The 17,916-nt window shown below is 39.2% G+C and overlaps 1 protein-coding gene and 1 long non-coding RNA gene across 2 annotated transcripts; both read left to right on the top strand.

The window, feature by feature from the left end:
• The first annotated feature begins 499 nt into the window (after positions 1-499).
• LOC119784198 (E3 ubiquitin/ISG15 ligase TRIM25-like) lies at positions 500-2,345 on the top strand. Its single transcript, XM_038286147.1, has one exon. The coding sequence runs from the start codon at positions 539-541 to the stop codon at positions 2,213-2,215; it is 1,677 nt and encodes a 558-aa protein (XP_038142075.1). The 5' UTR covers positions 500-538; the 3' UTR covers positions 2,216-2,345.
• A 12,146-nt stretch (positions 2,346-14,491) lies between these two features.
• LOC119784200 lies at positions 14,492-16,939 on the top strand. Its single transcript, XR_005280906.1, has 3 exons — positions 14,492-14,912; positions 16,612-16,678; positions 16,786-16,939. It is a non-coding gene; the product is annotated as an uncharacterized LOC119784200 (long non-coding RNA).
• Positions 16,940-17,916: the final 977 nt, after the last annotated feature.

The following is a 17,916-nucleotide window of genomic DNA, read 5'->3' as shown; positions in this document are numbered from 1 at the left end:
ACAATGAAAGCCATGTACTCTTTTATGCATGAGGCATGGATTTCGACATCTGTCAGACATATTTGGTGGCAGCTCCTCTGTCTGCTTTAAGTTCAGTAAAAATGTAACTGGATTTTTTAAAGGTGTATTATCATCAGCAGCAAACTAAACTGATCATTATGATGCAAACATTGAACTCTGTGTCCTGCTGCCATTATAGTGCAGTTAGGAAATGGGTAAAACATTTCCTTATGCAAACAAATGCATCCAGTTTCTTCAACAGTAATTAATATTTACTGCTCCTTCGGTGAGATTATAAACTCTTGTGAAAGCCATTCAAATTACAATATTATTTTGGGAATCATCTTGGTCCTGGAACCAAAGCTTGATGTATCTTCCTCTTCTTCCTGCTACTAATCACAGGTTGAAGTTGGGTGGAGCTAAAATCTGCTTAATCAAAAGCTGATTGGCTGCAGCCTCTCTGCACTGACACATGATTGGTAGATACATACGTTTTCAGAAAGTGAAACTTACTGAGTCACTGTGTTTGAGATGAAAAATGGAGCAGGAGGCTGTTCAGCTGGACCGAGAAACCTTTTCTTGTTCTATCTGCCTGGATCTACTGAAGGATCCAGTGACTATTCCCTGTGGGCACAGTTTCTGTTTAAGCTGCATTAAAACACACTGGGATGAAGAGGATCAGAAAAGAATCTACTGCTGTCCTCAGTGCAGAGAGATCTTCACACAGAGGCTTGTTTTAAAGAAGAACACCATGCTAGCAGCTTTAGTAGAGCAGCTGAAGAAGACTGGACTCCAAGCTGCTCCTGCTGATCACTGCTTTGCTGGACCTGAAGATGTGGCCTGTGATTTCTGCACTGGAAGAAAACTGAAAGCCATCAAGTCCTGTTTAGTCTATCTGGCCTCTTACTGTGAGAAACACCTTCAGCCTCATTATGATTCAGCTACATTTAAGAAACACAAGCTGGTGGAGCCCTCCAAGAACCTCCAGGAGAACATCTGCTCTCAACATGATGAGGTGATGAAGATGTTCTGTCGTACTGATCAGAAGTGTATCTGTAGTATTTGTTTAATGGACAAACATAAAGGCCATGACACAGTGTCAGCTAAAGAAGAAAGGACTGAGAGGCAGAGAGAGCTGGAGGAGAGACGAGGAAAAATCCAGCAGAGAATCCAGGACAGAGAGAAAGATGTGAAGCTGCTTCAACAGGAGGTGGAGGCCATCAATCACTCTGCTGATAAAACAGTGGAGGACAGTGAGAAGATCTTCACTGAGCTGATCCGTCTCATCCAGAAAAGAAGCTCTGATGTGAAGCAGCAGATCAGATCCCAGCAGGAAACTGAAGTGAGTCGAGTCAAAGAGCTTCAGGAGAAGATGGAGCAGGAGATCACTGAGCTGAAGAAGAAAGAAGCTGAGCTGAAGCAGCTCTTAAACACAGAGGATCACAACCAGTTTCTCCACAGCTACCCCTCACTGTCAGCACTCAGTGAGTCTACACACTCATCCAGCATCAATATCCGTCCTCTGAGACACTTTGAGGATGTGACAGCAGCTGTGTCAGAGCTCAGAGATAAACTACAAGACATTATTCGAGACACATGGACAAACTTTTCACTGACAATCACTGAGGTGGAGGTTCTACTGTCAGAACCAGAACCAAAGAGCAGAGCTGGATTCTTAAAATATTTGTGTTTAATCACACTGGATCCAAACACAGCAAATATGTATCTATTGCTATCGCAGGGAAACAGGAAGGTGACATGGATGGGTCAACATCAGTCTTATTCTAGCCACTCAAAAAGATTTACTGGCTGTTCGCAGGTTCTAAGTAGAGAGAATCTGACTGGACGTTGTTACTGGGAGGTGGAGTGGAGAGGGACTGTAGTTTATGTAGCAGTTGCATACAAGGATATCAGCAGAGCAGGCAGTGGGATTGAAAGCAGGTTTGGATCTAATAACAAATCTTGGGTATTAGACTGTTCAAAAGCCAGCTCTAGATTTGGCCACAACAACATGTGGACCTCCATCTCAGGTCCTGTTTCCTCCAGGATAGGAGTGTACCTGGATCACTCTGCAGGTATTCTGTCCTTCTACAGCGTCTCTGAAACCATGACTCTCCTCCACAGAGTCCAGACCACATTCACTCAGCCGCTACATGCTGGACTTTTAGTTGGTTTTAACTGTGGAGACTTTGCAGAGTTCTGCAAACCCAAATAGATTTGTTTTGTCTTTTTTACTTATGGTATATCAAGGTTCCCAGGTTTTATATCTCGGTTTTGCCGTTTTGTTCTTTATTTTTCTATTTTATGTTACTCTGTCTGAACCCCTTATCTAGCCAACAAAATCTGTGATCCTATCTTAAAGGTATAGTGTGGAATTTTCGTGAATATTTGAAAAGACCCACCCTCTCCACTTTGAAAAAAAAAAAAGCACTTGCCCAACCCTGTACACGCTCCTGAGAGGGAACGCCTATTAAACGTGTGCGAGAGCATAAACAAGCCTATTTCTCCTCGTGCACGCTCTGTTTAAAAGTTGCCGTCTGAATAGCTAATACAAGCTTACTTTGCAAAAGATGTTTTTTCCACTATGTCAGACTCACGCCCTGTAAGTGAAAATGGGGATGAGCACGTAGGAAGGCCTTACATGAACATATCACCAGAATAATACCTTTAATATTAATGAAAAGTACTCAACCTTGATTTTAAAATCATTGTTAAAGTAAAACTCTAAATTAAAAAATATTTTATTCACTTTAAGGACCAATAAGTTGGTTGGTTTTTGTGCCACCACACATCATCATGAGATATTGATTTAATTCTCATAACAGTTGGACCTGATAACATGTGCATGTATTTGTATTTGTATCTGTAAATGGACTTAGACACTGAATACCAGCAGGATAGTCCTTCTAACAGCCTGTGTCAGTTGGTGCAAACCTCTTTATTGGTACTGATCTTTGATTTACTATTCAGAATGCTTGGTATCAGCAAGTACTTACCGTAAATAAAAATACTTGTACTCTTAATTGGAATGGATATCTGGAAATCTGGTATCACTGCATCCCAATTTATTCAGTTAAAGTGACATACTGTAACAGTGGGAACTTCTAGAGGGCAATAGTGTCATGATCTTGACCCTGATGACTGGTCTAATTACTCATTTCATTCACCTGCCTATCTCTGCTAAAGTCTCATTACTGTTCATCCGATCCACCTGCTCCAGCCTCTATTTAACCTGCCTTCTACCTGTCATCAGGGCCAGATTATTTTAGCCTTTGGTGAGAGTTCTCTAGCGTACCTGAGTTTTTCTGATTGTCTGATCCTGACCTAATGGATTTCTGCCAGTGCACCGAACCTGGAAATGATTCCTGTCACCGACCTGTAATTCGGAACCTCTTTGGACTTCTGATCTCCTGGTTCTGAATCCTGAGCACTTGCTCGACACCGGCTTTGGCTTCACCCTCTGGGTTATCCTGCCTTCCTTCGTTTGCTTGGTTCTGATCTCCAGCCCGTCTTCTTGGACTTCAGCATCTGGGACTCTCTGGGCGTCACCCGCTGCGTCTTGTTGGGTACTGACCGGCTGGAACCAACCTCATTCTCTGGGCATTGACTGAACTATAAGACCCCTGGTTTAGACGCCCTGGGAGACTTCCTGCCTTAGACGCTATCGCTGTTCTCTGCAGTTGCATCTAAAATAAATGTTTTGTCAAACCTAACTGTCTTTTTCACCTCAGATACCAGGTCCTTTTTTTCTGAGCCTGACAAAAAGCCCCTCGTTGGACCTATTTAGAACCTCCCATGTGTGTAATTGTTCTGCTTTAATATTTGTATTTGTATATTCTGGCTTTTCTTGCACTTTTATACAGAACTAATCTTTTTTTAATTGGTTGAGATAAAAGTAAACTGAACTTGCTTCAGTTATCTTTGTTGCAATCCAAAGGGAATAGTAATGAAACTAACTTCATCTTAGAACTATTGCTGTTTTCTTTCAAATCTGATCTTTCTTACCTTTGATTTAGATAAAAAAAAAAAAAAATATATATATATATATATATATATATATATATATATATATATATATATATATATATATATATATATATATATATATATATATATATATATATATATATATATATATGTCTATTGTTTTTCCTCCCTAGACCTTTTTCAATAAAACAATGCAGATATAGATAAATTTGGGAACAGGATTTTTATTGTTACATATACAGTGGTTTATATGGACTAAATGCAGAAACATTTGCTTCAGTGTCTCATGTGTTGCTGGAGAAGATCAGATGTTTGGTTTTACCTTCATTCATCCATAAGACACTCAGTTTCCAACACTACAATATATAGATTACAGAAACAAAGTACTTATTAAAGCAACTGATCAGTTAATCTGTCAGTAGAAACAAATATCAATTCAATTAGTGGTTTCAATACACAGATAAGAAAACTCCTCCTTTAATTAGCCCCACGGATTGCGGCAGCCTTTGTATTTCTGGCATATAAACTTATCCTAGTTTTAATGTAAAAGCAAAAGCAATCTAGTAACACATCTATACAACTTGATAACATTGTTTCTAGATTAGTCTTTTAGATCAGCTGCTCCTGTGATGAGCTGGAGGTCTTTGATACCTCAGATTGATAGACGGGAATCTGGATGTGGGTTTCTCCACATTCCTCCGCCACATGTCAAAGTTGTAAATCTATGTTAGAGTGTGTGTGTGTGAATAAATTTGTTTTACAGTGCTTTGCGTGGTTGGTATGGTGTAACATAAGCTTAGCCAAATTATATGCTGATCTGCAAGATGAAGAGGAATTTTAAGGCTGATCTTCCTGTGCTAAAAAGTTACTGTTGAGTACACAACCCAGCAAACTCAGCTGAAACACACAGAAACTGTGTTGCTTATCTGTTGCTGAGGTATCAGTTGCTAATGTTGCAGCTGTTCTGATGTGTTCAATGGTCCAGAAGATCCAGGATTCCAAAATAACCCGACAACAGCGTTTTACAGGACTTCAACATAGCAGTCAAAAACCTGTGTGTCCTTCTGGGTTTAAAACCTGCCTACTATCTGTTGTTGTCCCACTCATATTTCTGAGCCAGTAGCACTCCCTAGTGTTCAATTAAAACATGCAACACAAAAATGACAATAAATATCTGGTTGACTGTAGACGAAAAAAGAATGTCTAAGTCTTATTTAACAAGAAATTGAGATCTGGCATTTCTTCGTTCAAGTCAGCATTTATTAGTCCTTGTGTTGGAGAACATACATTCTCTTGTTCCTGCCTGTTCGGGTCACACAGGATTTCACTTACTACCTAAAGCATTCAAAAAGCTGTGAAGGTTTTTCCACTTATAGTTAATCAAAAACAAGTTACAGAAAGAAAACAATAAAATGTTGAATGAATAAGCCTTGAGAGGAAGGAGTCTGAACTGTGATGGGAAAAACCATCTTCTCTTCCATTAACTTCTGTTTAAGAGAACCCGTCTAACACAGACACTGTGTAGCCTTGCAGGCGTGAGACCTGAGTGAATACTTTTAGAAGGTAAGTAATAGATAGGAAATAGATTTTTCCAAATCACATTCACGTATTACTTACAGCACAATTATTACACACCATAACCAGACAGTTTAGAGATCAGTCTCTCGATAATGTTGGATTTAGTGTTGAATTTCAAAGATCTCATAAGGACAGGACTATCTATTACACTCCCAAACAAGGACTGGCAAAACTAATTAATCTATTTATATTACTTAGAAAACTTCACATTCATAGAAGTATATTCAATAAAATGAAACCCTCTTTATTCTCTTAGATACTAAAATAAAGAAATACATACAATCTGTAAACCGCATCAAAAAAACAAACTAAATCCAAAGTTATCATATACAATAAACAATACTTTGTTCCGAAGTCAGCTCCCGACATTGCTTGGTCTGAAGGGATCATTTTACGGGTGAGAGGCCACTTCCCCCTTGCTTTTATAACTATTGGGACACGCTAACCTTAAACATGAACGCGCAAAACCGAATGCTAGAGACCAAACCAGGTGAGAGAAATGGGACTAGGCCATAGAGTAGTATACTGCTTTCTTGCAACAGAGCATGAAAACAGTCATTATATGGAGACACTTTTTTTTACAGAATAGACCTACCCTTGCATTGTGTTGCGAAGACAGAAAGCTTGCTATCACTCCTGATGTGTAGCAGCAGACCTGTCCAAAGTCAAGCAGGTCAAGTTCTGAGATAGAAGATGATGTCTGATATACAGATGGAGGTGTTTCAGGACCAAGGAGAATGGGGGGGGTTCTGGCGGACAAGGGAGGGAGTTGGAGACATCATGGAAATAGTTAGGAGGCAAAAAACCTGTTCTTTACAAAGGATCTGTGTGCGATGAAAGGAAGTGAGCAAACGTACTGATATGGAATTAACTGTCCAAAGCAGAAAAGCCTTGGAGGGAGAAAAGAAACAAAGTGGGTAAGGTTCAAGAAGCAAAGCTTCAGAGTAAGAAACCAAGAGGGATATAGTTGCCACTAAGATTAACACTCAGGTGAGAAAATACCAGCTGCAGGCTCCTCTACTAGTCCTCTTAAAGGAATAGTACACCCAAAACATGATTAGCCTTCATTTTCTACTCACCCCCATGCTGAACAACACTCTGGAGTACTTTTTTGATATCTCAAATGCATCTGGAGATCTGGGAGGCTTCTTGCTGTCTGCTGACATTCAAATAATGGAGGTCTATGGTGCCCGAGGCAGAAAGGTCCATAAAAGTCCACAAAAAAGGTGTCAATATTCCTCCATACTGCTCGTCCAATGTATTCCAAGTGTCCTGAGTGGGTAGTGTCCATAATTTACTCGAAACCAAGTCATTCAGAATGTTTTTAGAGCATAAACAGTAGTGTATAGGATTTCCTAAAAGCTCAGCATGTTCAGCATGGGGGTGAGTAGAAAATGAAGGCTAATCATGTTTTGGGTGTACTATTCCTTTAATGGAGCTTGATGGAAACCCAGTAGTGAAGGACACCTGCAAGAACCGCCCAGCCAACAATGTCCCCATGGCACCATCTGAAGGTGAACTGAAGAACTGCAAACCCCCCCAGACACCCACAGTTATATTTCTTCTTCATATTTCATTTAGCAGGGAAATGACAAATAAAAAAGATTTCTCCACATTTCAGTCTTAAAAAATGAGCAAATGATGCACCATGAACTCGTTAATAAAAAAGTAAAAGCAGATCATTCACCCTGTTCTGTTGGAACACATTTACTTTAGCTCTGACACAAATGGGAAAACAAATATTTTAGGACAGGAGATGATTTATTGTCTTATTGATCATTAGGGGACAAACTTCAGAATACAGCTTTTATGCTGCTTTACTGTTGGTTGGTGTACCTTTCATATCCAGAGTTGATACAAACATGTTGGATCTTTTTTCATTATCTCTGATTATAAAACCTCTAAGTGCAATTCAATCTTAAACATAACAAGGGAATATCTAATACCATTTAAAAATACACGAATGTATCTATTAATTACACAGTGTTTGGTTCGGTTCGTTTTGACCTGAAAGGAAATATATATAATTCTAACTCCATTTAAAGGAAATTTTTGTTTTTCACATTTTGTTTTATTGACAAACTAAATTCTAAGGGTATATTAAATAAATAATAAACTTGATTGACCATCAAGGGTCCATGTTTGGAGCCGACCTCACTCTGTTATATTTTATCAACTCTACTTTAAAATGTAAGAACTATTTTCTTACATTTTTCAATAGAATTAATAAATGTTATTATGAAATAAACATGGATTGAGGATAACAGTTTTCAAATTTAAACTAAACTTAAGTTATTTTCCTGGTTTTGTCAAGCCAATATTCAAGAACTTTCAGTTCTAGCTATTTAATATATGCATAATCTTCTGGTTAACTTCCACAGCAACCCCTTCCTGGGGTTTGCATCTGTGTTTCTGGGGTAATGTTTGTTAATGGATTCAAATGTCTGTGTCTAAAGTGTATTAAAACTGGATATTGCTTCCTTCTTTCCCACAAGGCCCACCATCACCAACACCAAGACCTGACTGCTGTGTGCTGATGCATTTGTGAGGGAATAAGAGGCAGGGAGGAAAGCATCATTGTATACCAGACCCCCAAGGTTATTGTGTTTATATTGAATTAACAAATGATCTTAACAAATAGCACCGATTCAGAACACAAAACAAAAAAACATTATATGAACAAATTAATATTTATTTATCCATTGTTACATTTCTTTAAGATCTATCTGCATGAACAGCCTGATTTCTTCCAATGGCTTCAAAAGGCTCCGCCCACACTAAGAACTCCCCTGTCTGAGAGGGTGTGGCCAAGAGTTCCGTGACATCATAGTGGGTTGGATATTTAGAAATTCCATGTTCCATTCCATTCTGTGTAACTCCTTCCAGGCGTCCACAGCTCCTTAGTGATTTACTCTTTTCTGAGTTTTAGTGTGAAGAAAAATCAGTCCCATCATCAGAGAAAGCTTTGTTTTTAAATCTAACAAGCAAATTTTAGAAGAATGGAATCTACCAATGAAAGTTCACCCTTGAACCAACTCAGGAATCTGCAAAAAACCCTGGAAAATACAAACTCCTCGGTCAATGTTTCCAAATCTGGTCAGTCAAACTCAATGGTGCAATTAGCTGGTGTGAAAGGTTTACCTGGATTTGGTCAGATAATGCCAAACGCTACTGGAACAGACGTGGTTAGGACACCGGCTGCTGATACAAGCACCACACCACTTATTACGTCACCAGAGTTGGAGTTTCATGCTATCTTAGGCTCCAAAGACAATATCATCTCAGGACTTCAAAGCCATAATGCCAAGCTATCATCAAACATAGGGTATCTTGGTAACAACTGTGATAAATTACAGACAGAGAACCAACAAATCAAAGAGAGAGCGATGCAGCTTCAGAATGAGTTAACTGCTGAAAGGAAAAAGCTGGAAGAAGCTGAAAAGTCCTTAAGCTTCAAAGATACAGTGATCTCAGGACTCCAACAACAAAATGCCAGCTTGTCAGGACACACAAAGTATCTTGGTAATGAGCTTTATAAAATGCAAACACTGAATCAGCAAGAAAAGGATAGAGCCCAGCAGCTTGAGTCTGAGTTAAAAGCTACAAAGAAAAAGCTGCAGGAAACTGAGGTCTGTTTAAGATCTAGTGAAGGAGATGTTTTACCGGAGAAAAACGATTCAACAGATGAAGTGATGAAATTGAAGCAGATAATAGAGAATCTGCAAACGGAGCATGAGAGCGAACTTGCTCTTCTGCATGATAAACAGATCAGGACAGGCAAAGGCAAACGGGACGCAATCAGACGGGCCGACCAGCTGAAAGTTAATCTGATCTCAGAGAAGAAAAAAGCAGGAGAGAATGAGATCTGTTTGGCCAAGCAGATGGAAGAAATGTCTGTGTTACAAGCTATTCTGCTCCAAACGGAGAAAGATTTTGATGAACAAAAGCAGCAGTGGGAGCGGGAAAAACGGCGTCTTCTCACCAACAAACAAGATGCAGCCGAGGTAGAAAAGCTGAAAGCTCAGCTGGAGTCGCAGAAAGTTACACATGGGGTCGAGGTTTCTGCGCTGTACAACGAGCTGATCAAGAGGAAGAAAGACCATCAAGTTGCCATCAAAAAGGCAGAAGAGCTGGAGAAAAACCTGGCTGAAGTGAAAAATAGAGCAAAAGAGGCAGAGGACTGCTTAGCCAAGCAAACAGAGGAAATATCCACCCTTCAAGCTGCTCTCATCCAAACAGAGACAGCTTTAGCAAACCAGAAACAACAGTGGGAGCTGGAAAAATCCCATCTCATGACCAACCAACACCAAAGAGATGAGGTGGAGCAGCTAAAAAAGCAGCTGGAGTTACAGAAAGCTGAGGCAGAAGTGGAGAAAGCCGCGCTCCATTTGACGCAGCAGAAAATGAAGCAATGCCATGAAGATGCAGCTAAAAAAGCCACTGAACTACAAATGACTCTGCGTGCTGAGAAGGCTAATCACATCGAAACAATGACATCCGTAGTAGAGAAAATCCGGGAAAGCTTTAAATTAAAGTCTGCTTTAGTAGAAATGGAGCAAGATATGGAGAAACAAAAAAACCTCTGGGACCAGGAACGACTCGGACTCCTGGAGCAGCAGGAAACTCTCAGGAATGAGAAAGCAGCTATGAAAGATGGTCTACTCAATGAAAGGCAGGAGTGGCAATCAGAGAAGACCTGCCTTCAGGAGGCCATTTTAGCAGCCAAAAACGCTCTGAAAGAGTTACAGGAGAAGAATATGTCAACAGAGAGCAAAGAGGATGAACTGAAAAATCAGCAAGAAAAGATCAACAACTTACAAGGAAAAGCTGATAAGAAAACGTTTGGGAGAAAAATGAAAAATCTCTTTAAACGCTCTAAAAAGCAACGGTGAAACCTCATGAAACCTCCTCCAACCAAACCATCGGTTTCTCCAAGCTCCAACTCGCTCTTTGTTTTGACACCCATCTCTGGGATTATCCCACCTTTTCTAACTTTACCACCACTCTTTTCACTTTTTCTGTAAACATCATAGAATAATACAAACAAACAAAAAATTATAAAAAAAAAACATAAAATTTTTTTTAAAAAGCACAAAAAAAAATACAAATATCAACACATTTGAACAAACACACCTACAAAACACACACACACACACACACACACACACACACACACACACACACACACACACACACACACACACACACACACACACACACACACACACACACACACACACACACATAACAATCCTGCCATGAGGATCACAGTACTATGTGCTCCTGTTGCTGGTCCCAAGCCCAGATAAAAGGAGAGGGTTATGTGAACACACCTCAGCTATCAGCTAGCTAGATAGAAAAATAGACAAAGCAAAAACATTTACATCTCATTAAGTTCTGCCAAGTTTAGTTTAGGGACCATGCAACGCTGCTAGCTGCTTTCAGAGAAGCTAAACCTGGGATCTGTTTCATGGAGCAGTTTAAACATTTGTTGGAATAAACATAGAATCCCAAAACTGAGCAAATTGTTAAACAATGTCTGCTACAGCGCCCTCTAGGGGAAAAAAAACCTGTGCTATAGTGCCACCTTTGTAGGGAAGACACGTGCTAAAGTGCCCCCTTGGTAGGGGTAAGTATTGGCATGGGTGTTGTCATACGATACGTGTCACAATACTTGGGTCAAGATACGATATTATCACGACATTGCAGTATCTCTATATGTTGTGATATTTTTCTCTGTTGTTAAAATTAAATTAATAGATAAAAAAGTGAGTGCTGTATGTGTTCATGAGAAGACATTGATCATTGACTTTTTTTTGGTATTCATGTTAGTTGAGATTTGGGTCAGTCAGCGTTTTAAAGTTGGACTGCCTGAACTACAGAAATGATGCTGCGCTGCACAGCAAAAAAGCTCCGCAGCACTACCTGCCAGAGTGGCAGTGCACAGTTTGCCCATTTTCCCTCTTTGTTGTAGGTAAAACATTTCTTGTTTTGAAAAAAATCAATACTAGGAGCTGAAAGATCGATATTATATCGGGCAGAAATAAATAACAAAATATCGCCCAAACATTTTTCCCACAGCCCTACCCCTTGGGATCTAAAACACATGCTAGTGCCTTCTTGGGAGTCAAAGTGTGTGTTAGAGCGCCTATTGAGAGCAGAAATGAATGTTAAAGCACCCTCTGTGAAGCAAAAATGAATGCTAAAATGATCTCTCCCTTTGGAGCTAAAACACGTGCAATAGTGCCCATTGGGAGTCAACAAAGGTCACAATACAATATTGTGATATGGGGGTTTGGGATTTAACCAGTATGCAACACGTGATCGATTCTGCAAAGCTGTCAGCAAATAACGAATAAAGATTAAGCGGTTAAACTCCACAAGTTTGAAAAAACCAGAACAATGTACTTTTTTAATGGAAAGATGGTGTTTTGATCATTGTTACTCTACTAAATCGAAGAGTAACTAACTCTTCTGAACTGTGGTGAAAAAGTTTATCAATACCTACATTAACAAACATTTTTATTAAACTTACTTGTATTATTTTTGGTTTTATATTCTGGCACTTGCAGTTTTTATCCTAAACCAAAATCCAGCCAAAATGTTCACTACAGTGCCCTCTATGAAGCCAAAATGTGTGCTAATTTGCCCTCTCCTGAGCCAAATCGTAGACCAAAGTGCCCTTTATGTTGGGGCTCAAAATTACACTGTATTTTTTTTTTTTTTTAAGTCATTGGCATTATGAGAATATTATATTTCTACATGTTTAATTATAGCACAGTAACATATCCCGGTTTGGTTAGTGATCAATTATAAATGGTTATGTAAAATAAAATTTAAATCCCTTTAGGGTCCCACCATGGGGAAATTCACTCTCTGCTTTTAACCCATCCCCTTATGTTTTGTGTTGTTAAAAAATTCCGGTCATAGTCATAATAGAAACTTCTGAAAGTACTTTAAATATTAAATTCTTACATACTGTTCAATAAATGATAAGTGTATATTTGTGTTTAATCACACTGGATCCAAACACAGCAAAATATGTATCTATTGCTATCGCAGGGAAACAAGAAGGTGACATGGATGGGTCAACATCAGTCTTATTCTAGCCACTCAAAAAGATTTACTGGCTGTTCTCAGAGAGAATCTGACTGGACGTTGTTACTGGGAGGTGGAGTGGAGAGGGACTGTAGTTTATGTAGCAGTTGCATACAAGGATATCATCAGAGCAGGCAGTGGGAATGAAAGCCGGTTTGGATCTAATAACAAATCTTGGGTATTAGACTGTTCAAAAGCCAGCTCTAGATTTGGCCATAACAACATGTGGACCTCCATCTCAGGTCCTGTTTCCTCCAGGATAGGAGTGTACCTGGATCACTCAGCAGGTATTCTGTCCTTCTATAGCGTCTCTGAAACCATGACTCTCCTCCACAGAGTCCAGACCACATTCACTCAGCCGCTACATGCTGGACTTTTAGTTGGTTTTAATTGTGGAGACTTTGCAGAGTTCTGCAAACCCAAATAGATTTGTTTTTTTTTTTTACTAATGCTATATCAAGGTTCCCAGGTTTTATATCTCGGTTTTGCTGTTTTGTTCTTTATTTTTCTGTCTCCTGTTACTCTGTCTGAACCCGTTATCTAGCCAACAAAATCTGTGATCCTATCTCAAAGTTATAGTGTAGAATTTTCGTGAATATTTGAAAAGACCCACCCTCTCCACTTTGAAAAAAAAAAATGCACATGCGCAACCCTGTACCCGCTCCCGAGAGGCAACGCCTATTAAACATGTGCGAGAGCATAAACAATTCCCACATAACAGTGGGAACTTCTACAGGGCAATAGTGTCATGGTCTTGACCCTGATGACTGGTCTGATTACTCATTTCATTCACCTGCCTATCACTGCTAAAGTCTCATTACTGTTCTTCCGATCCACCTGCTCCAGCCTCTATTTAACCTGCCTGCTACCTGTCATCAGGGCCAGATTATTTTAGCCTTTGGTGAGAGTTCTCTAGCGTACCTGAGTTTTTCTGATCGTCTGATCCTGACCTAATGGATTTCTGCCTGTGCACCGAACCTGGAAATGATTCCTGTCAGCGACCTGTAATTCGGAACCTCTTTGGACTTCTGATCTCCTGGTTCTGAATCCTGAGCACTTGCTCGACACCGGCTTTGGCTTCACCCTCTGGATTATCCTGCCTTCCTTCATTTGCTTGGTTCTGATCTCCAGCCCGTCCTTTGGGACTTCAGCATCTGGGAATCTCTGGGCGTCACCTGCTGCGTCTTGTTGGGTACTGACCGGCTGGAACCAACCTCATTCTCTGGGCATTGACTGAACTTTAAGACCCCTGGTTTAGACGCCCTGGGAGACTTCCTGCCTTAGACGCTATCGCTGTTCTCTGCAGTTCCATCTAAAATAAATGTTTTGTCAAACCTAACTGTCTTTTTCACCTCAGATACCGGGTCCTTTTGTTCTGAGCCTGACAAAAAGCCCCTCGTTGGACCTATGTAGAACCTCCCATGTGTGTAATTGTTCTGCTTTAATATTTGTATTTGTATATTCTGGCTTTTCTTCCACTTTTATACAGAAATAATCTTTTTTTAATTGGTTGAGATAAAAGTGAACTGAACTTGCTTCAGTTATCTTTGTTGCAATCCAAAGAAAAAGTAATGAAACTAACTTCATCTTAGAACTATTGCTGTTTTCTTTCAAATCTGATATTTCTTACCTTCAATTTAGATAAAAAAAAAAAATATATATATATATATATATATATATATATATATATATATATATATATATATATAATGTGTGTGTGTGTCTATTGTTTTTCCTCCCTGGGCCTTTTCAATTGCTGTTTTCTTTCAAATCTGATATTTCTTACCTTCAATTTAGATAAAAAAATAAATATATATATATATATATTGTGACAACCTGCTTGTTGCACAGAGCTGGCTGCACCGTTATTCATAAACCCTCCTGCTTCTTCACAGCTCAAGACACGCCTTCTTTACGCCCATTTAACACATGCACTTACCTGATTGGTCCGCTGTTCAATCTGACTCCTAGCTCCAGTTTGAAAATGTCAGTGTCTCAGCAGACAGCGTAACAGAAACAGCTGCTGCTACTACGTCTGCATATTCCGTTCTATCGACCAGTAACAAAGTCAGTCCGAGGCCGTTTAATCCCTCGTGCTTTCAGTATTTTGCCACTGTTCTGGATCCCACCGATCATTAAGGAAAAGGAGAAAACCAAACAAACAAAGAAACTTCATTCTGTGCTCCTGCCGTGCTGACGTGTCATCACAATTACCCGGAAGCCGGTGACATCACAGTTAAAGGTCCTCCGTAAGTGCTATACAGGTGCTGTTCATAAAATTAGAATATCATGAAAAAGTAGATTGATTTCAGTAATTCCATTTAAAAAGTGAAACTTGTATATTATATTCATACATTACATACAAACTCATATATTTCAGATGTTTATTTTGTTTAATTTTGATGATTACAAATGACAACAAATGAAAATCTCAAATTCATCATATCAGAAAATTAGAATATTGTGAAAAGGTTCAAAATTGATGGCCCCTGGTGCCACACTCTAATCAGCTAATTAACTCAAACCACCTGCAAAAGCCTTTAAATGGTCTTTCAGTCTAGTTCTATAGGCTACACAATCATGGGGAAGACTGCTGACTTGACAGTTGTCCAAAAGACGACCATCGACACCTTGCACAAGGAGGGCAAGACACAAAAGGTCATCGCTAAAGAGGCTGGCTGTTCACAGAGCTCAGTGTCCAAGCACATTAATAGAGAGGCGAAGGGAAGGAAAAGATGTGGTCGAAAAAAGTGTACAAGCAAGAGAGATAACCGCACCCTGGAGAGGATTGTGAAACAAAACCCATTCAAAAATGTGGGGGAGATTCACAAAGAGTGGACTGCAGCTGGAGTGAGTGCTTCAAGAACCACCACACACAGACGTATGAAAGACATGGGTTTCTGCTGTCGCATTCCTTGTGTCAAGCCACTCTTGAACCACAGACAGCGTCAGAAGCGTCTTGCCTGGGCTAAAGAGAAACAGGACTGGACTGCTGGTGAGTGGTCCAAAGTCATGTTCTCTGATGAAAGTAAATTTTGCATTTCCTTTGGAAATCAAGGTCCCAGAGTCTGGAGGAAAAGAAGAGAGGCACTTCATCCACGTTGCTTGAAGTCCAGTGTAAAGTTTCCACAGTCAGTGATGGTTTGGGGTGCCATGTCATCTGCTGGTGTTGGTCCATTGTGTTTTCTGAGGTCCAGGGTCAACGCAGCCACATACCAGGAAGTTTTAGAACACTTCATGCTTCCTGCAGCTGACCAACTTTTTGGAGATGCAGATTTCATTTTCCAACAGGACTTGGCACCTGCACACAGTGCCAAAGCTACCAGTACCTGGTTGAAGGACCATGGTATCCCTGTTCTTAATTGGCCAGCAAACTCTCCTGACCTTAACCCCATAGAAAATCTATGGGGTATTGTGAAGAAGAAGATGCAATACACCAGACCCAACAATTCAGAAGAGCTAAAAGCCACTATTAGAGCAACCTGGGCTATCATAACACCTGAGCAGTGCCACAGACTGATCGACTCCATGCCACGCCGCATTGCTGCAGTAATACAGGCCAAAGGAGGCCCAACTAAATACTGAGTGCTGTACATGCTCATACTTTTCATGTTCATACTTTTCAGTTGGCCAACATTTCTATAAATCCTTTGTTTTTATTGGTCTTCAGTAATATTCTAATTTTCTGATATGATGAATTTGAGATTTTCATTTGTTGTCATTTGTAATCATCAAAATTAAACAAAATAAACATCTGAAATATATGAGTTTGTATGTAATGTATGAATATAATATACAAGTTTCACTTTTTAAATGGAATTACTGAAATCAATCTACTTTTTCATGATATTCTAATTTTATGACCAGCACCTGTACTTACTGATAATATAAATTAATAATTTTGCCCCATTACAAAAAATAAAATAAATTTTAAATATATTCATCTAGTGAAACCAACAACAGAAAACCTGTTCCAGCGCCTGCCTCTGAGCAAGATTATTTTCTCATCAGACCTGTAAGTCCATTCTATGTATGTTTGTTTGTGCTGTTTTTTTATGCAATTGTAGGACTTTTGTTGTGTATAGACACTTATGTTTTTTATTTTCTCTTGTTATTTCACAGCTCTTGCTGTGGGGCAATCTATATTGGAGCCCTAATCCGTTGGATTATAATGGACATTTATTTTTGGAGAAGAATTTTGTGATTATTTTTTGATGGCTATATATTTATTTTTCTTTTTGAAATACAAGGACTGTTAAGCCTAATTTTTTGTTGTCTTTTTGTGAAAAGTTTTCATTCCTTATTTGTTAGGGTCTACACACGCAAAAGTGTATGGTCCTTGTGTGACTGGTTTAAAAATCTATATATATTGATCCTACTTGTCAGGAGGGATACCTGACTGGCACCGCTAAAAAGTGACAAATACCCTGTTAAAAAAAAAACTAAAACTAAAATAATTAACCTTGTAAAAACCGTCACATAAAATATTGGCACCTAACATGGGACATCTTTATTTCACAAATAAGGGAATGACATTTTGAGCACTTAGACAAATAAAAAAAAAAATATATATATATATATATATATAAAAAAAATAAATAATAAAAAAAAATAATAAAAATATATAAAGAAATAAAAATATAACAAAAAAATAAAAAATGAGCACTGAAGAAAATATAATCGAGCCCCCTTCAAACACTTCATCCCCTCCAATGATAATGCCTCCTAATCGCTCCACAGCATACTCTCTCCTAGATATGGAGTTGACTGGTCTGGATTTGGTGTTGGGTTCTCCTTTATCACCACAGCCTCCTCCGCAGGTTCAAGCAGAGACAAAGGCTGCACCAGAAGTTCTGGACCTAAAAGCAACCATGGAGGAAGTAAAGTCCTGTTTTAAAAAGGAGATGAGCAATATGAGAGATTCAACAATAAAACATGTGGAGGAAATCATTCAAGTCAATGCAAAGCAACAATATGAACGCATGGACTCACAGTTTGAGTATTTACTCACACAAACAAAAGCAACCCTTGGCTGGAGATTGAAGCATCAACAAACTGAGCTGCTAAAGGAATTCAGCAAGCTACTTGTCCCGGTTACAACCAGCATTTCCACTTTGCAAGATGATGTTTCTCGCCTAAAGGGAGAGCTCATGTCTTTGCAACTATCCATAAAGACTATGACTGAGGACATTAGAGCCGGAATCAAACCAGCTCAAACCTGTCAACAGAATACAGAAATGGATCAAACTGCAC

This window comes from Cyprinodon tularosa, unplaced genomic scaffold, assembly GCF_016077235.1.
Source record: "Cyprinodon tularosa strain WSP-4 unplaced genomic scaffold, ASM1607723v1 ctg221, whole genome shotgun sequence".
NCBI classification, from domain to species: Eukaryota; Metazoa; Chordata; class Actinopteri; order Cyprinodontiformes; family Cyprinodontidae; genus Cyprinodon; species Cyprinodon tularosa.
This window is presented reverse-complemented; position numbering and strand designations above follow the sequence as displayed.

Coding starts and splice junctions, on each gene's coding strand:
- LOC119784198 (XM_038286147.1), top strand. CDS start 539: ATGGAGCAGGAGGCTGTTCAGCTGGACCGAGAAACCTTTTCTTGTTCT.